Genomic DNA, 3,441 nt, shown 5'->3' on the forward strand with positions numbered 1-3,441 from the left:
CTGCTTCTCATGATATCACTGAACTATTTTGTGAAGTATACTACATCCTGCTTCTTATGATATCACTGAACTATTTTGTTAAGTATACTAAATCCTGCTTCTCATGATATCACTGAACTATTTTGTGAAGTATACTACATCCTGCTTCTCAGGTTATCTCTGAACTCTTTCATGAAGTATACTACATTCTGCTTCTTATGTTATCACTGAACTATTTCACAATTTGAACTATGTCATGCTGTTCAGTATATCACAGTACTATTTCATAAAGTTAACTACATTCTGTTTCTTAGCTTACCACTGAAATATTTCACTAAATGAACACTATTGGATAGATTCTTTCTTTTTAGTTTACTTAGTCCATATTCACCTGATGAAGGGTAATTGAGAAATAAAATAAGAATTAATCTGTACTAAATTTTAGCATAAAGTTATATTAAAGTGAGTATTCACATAAAGCTTTATTATTTTATCTGATTAGTTTGGTAAATAAAATGTATCTGACTTGTAATATTATTACATTTTAGGATTTTCAGTGCTGTTGTCCAAAAGGTTTCACAGGGAAATTGTGTGAAAAACCAATCAACAAGTGTGAAGATTTGCCATGTAAAAATGGAGCAACTTGTGTGAGCACATTAGAAGGGTTTGAGTGTAAATGCAAGAAAGGTTTTGAAGGAACAGTCTGTCAAGTAAACATTGATGAATGTTTATCCAATCCCTGTCTCAATGGAGGATTGTGTGTGGATGGTGTGGACTCCTTCACTTGTAACTGTACTCCTCCTTTTACTGGAGATCTGTGTAATTCAGGTGAATCATTTATAGAATTGATTAGGAAAACAGAAACTAAATAATAACTTTAATTGAGCATGTTCCCTATGTCTCTATTACTGCATAAATGTATTAAATCTCACACCATAGTTAAGTTTGTACCTTTCCTACTAAAGAAATATTAAGAAGTAAGCATTTGTACATGTAGTGGTCTTATAAGAATGTAGTTATCTCCATTTAAGAAGCAAAATAAAACAATTTATTCAAGTTGATAAATTTTACACAGCTGAAATATATGAACTAAATTATTTCCTGTTTTTGTTTCAGTTTTACTACATGAATTATGCTAACTAAACATTTTTCTATTTGTATCAGTGACTTATATCAACTAAAATATTCCCAGCCTTTTTTACAGTTCAGTCACATGAATTTTATTTGCTAAAAATTTCCTGTTTTCATTGCAGTTCTACCACATGAATTTTACATCAACTTTCCTTTGGCCTTGACTTCTAATTTTGTTGATGTACTTTCCAATCATCATCTTTATGCAGTAACTGTAGCCTTCTGGATGAAAACACATGATAAAGCTAACAGAGGGACACCACTGTCCTATGCTTATACGAACTTGAAGACAGGAGAAACTGTAGATAATGCCTTGACTTTATTGGATGTTAATAAATTTGTACTGTATATACATGGAAAAACATTTCGTACTGAAATTCAAGCCAATAGGTAAAGTTGTACTTTTCAATATCTAATTCCAGTAAATGTCAAATTCTTATTATGCTGATGAGTTCTCAGAGTTTAAATAAATAGCTTAACCCACTGAAGGTTATTTGTTTTTTGTTCTTAAACTTCACTGTTAATTGGTCCAAAAACTTTGTAGTTTTAATTGTTTTTCTGGTTGTTATACAGAAAGAGAGTGTAACATGACAAGACCTCTATAACTTAGATGATTTATTAATTTAAAATAATGAAGTTAAAACAAAGAGCATTGCACATTTCGAATGACAGGCAAATAAAACTGCTGTATAAATTACAGAATGGGAATGTTGTATTGTATATTCTAGTGAGAAAGGTATCTGTTGAAGTAAAACTCACAATGATAGATATATATTATCTGTCTGTTAGCCTTACGTATGAAGTGAAACTGTAAATTAGGAGCAGAAGTGGGGACTCAGTTATATAACCTCTGAAATCTAAACTTAACATTCATTTTGTTAGCCACTTGTGGGAAGGAAGTTGCTCCTGATGGTCCAGAATTTTGGAAATAAAACTAAAACTGAGCACTGCAACTGTACCACTTATAACATATAGTAAAATGATGACTGAAATATCTAAGTAAATATATATTCTATTGCCCAGTGAAAATATACTAGAATTTACCATAAAATGTAGAATACCACTAACCATTTTCAGCCAAGATTGCTTTGAAATTTTTTTTTTCTTTTGGCCATTTTTTGTTTACTTTTAGAACAAGCTAAATGAAAATTTGGGTATTTCAACATACATTGTCCAAGTGTATTAAATGATAATTCATTTGTGACATATACTTAATTAGGAGCTTATATTCTTTAAAAAATAAGCTTAAATAGAAGTTTCCATTGGTTTTTACATAAAATAGGTTTAAGTAGTGGTTTACTTGATAGTTGGTGGTTCTTATGCAACATAGGCTTAAGTAGCAGTTTTCATTGGTTCTTATAGAACACAGGCTTAAGTACCAGTTTACATGATAATCAGTGATTTTTATACAACATGGGCATAACTAGCAGTTTACATGATAATTAGTGATTTTTATACAACATAGGCATAACTAGCAGTTTACATGATAATTAGTGGTTTTATACCACATAGGCTTAACTAGAAGTTTGAATGAAAATCAGTGGTTGAAAATAATATGTGATTAACTATAAAGCCACTTAAATATGAATGATGTTCTTAAAAAACATGGGAAGTAACTAGTTATATATATGTAGATACTTGTGTTACATGACTTGGATGTTAACTAACAGCTTACATAACATGGATGTTAACTAACAGCTTACATAACATGAATGTTAACTAACAGCTTACATAACATGGATGTTACTAGCAGCTTACATAACATGGATCTCTTTTGATTCCCAGGTGTATTGGTTCCCTTAATAGGGTCCATCCGTAATCTTGAGGATCTTCGGCTCGAGCAGATCAATGACAACGGCGTATGTGACTATCCCGGGGTGGGGGAGAAGTAGGAGCACGATTACACTACTTCCTAGACATCTGGAGTTCTTTCACCAGGTATCCATGGGTACTCCATGTTCTGGCTTCAAGGTTGGTCATTTAATTTATATTACCTCCTTCATTGTCTCTTCAACCTGTTGCCTTTTTACCTCCAACAGATCTATGGCGAGTGAAGCTTCATTTCCAGGCCATAAGAGCATTGTTAATCAAAAAAGACAGGAGAGAGGGGTCGATCCCATTCTTCTGGGATTTTCTTTTTGTTTATTTGTGGTACCCAACAAGACAGGAGATTAGCGTCCAATCATTGAACTGTCTCGTTTCAACAAAATTTGAGATCCTCCTCTCTTTACAATGGATTCTTTTCTCAACCTATGAAGGTTTCTCAGGTTTGCCCCTCGACGTGGATTCCTGTACGTGGTGAAGGGACCTCCCAGGGAAGGTTCTGTATTT

At 32.7% G+C, this 3,441-nt stretch overlaps 1 protein-coding gene across 2 annotated transcripts in view; it reads left to right on the plus strand.

Annotated features, from left to right (window-relative positions):
• The window catches only part of LOC106472373 (sushi, von Willebrand factor type A, EGF and pentraxin domain-containing protein 1-like), a 64,459-nt gene that overhangs the window by 39,126 nt on the left and 21,892 nt on the right, over positions 1-3,441 (plus strand). For both annotated transcript variants that reach the window (XM_022400959.1, XM_013933013.2), the window contains exons 9-10: positions 528-807; positions 1,233-1,500. In XM_022400959.1, coding sequence (XP_022256667.1) covers positions 528-807; positions 1,233-1,500 — 548 coding nt within the window. The remainder of the gene's footprint in view (positions 1-527; positions 808-1,232; positions 1,501-3,441) is intronic.

Source organism: Limulus polyphemus, unplaced genomic scaffold (genome assembly GCF_000517525.1).
Source record: "Limulus polyphemus unplaced genomic scaffold, Limulus_polyphemus-2.1.2 Scaffold5279, whole genome shotgun sequence".
Classification (NCBI taxonomy): Eukaryota; Metazoa; Arthropoda; class Merostomata; order Xiphosura; family Limulidae; genus Limulus; species Limulus polyphemus.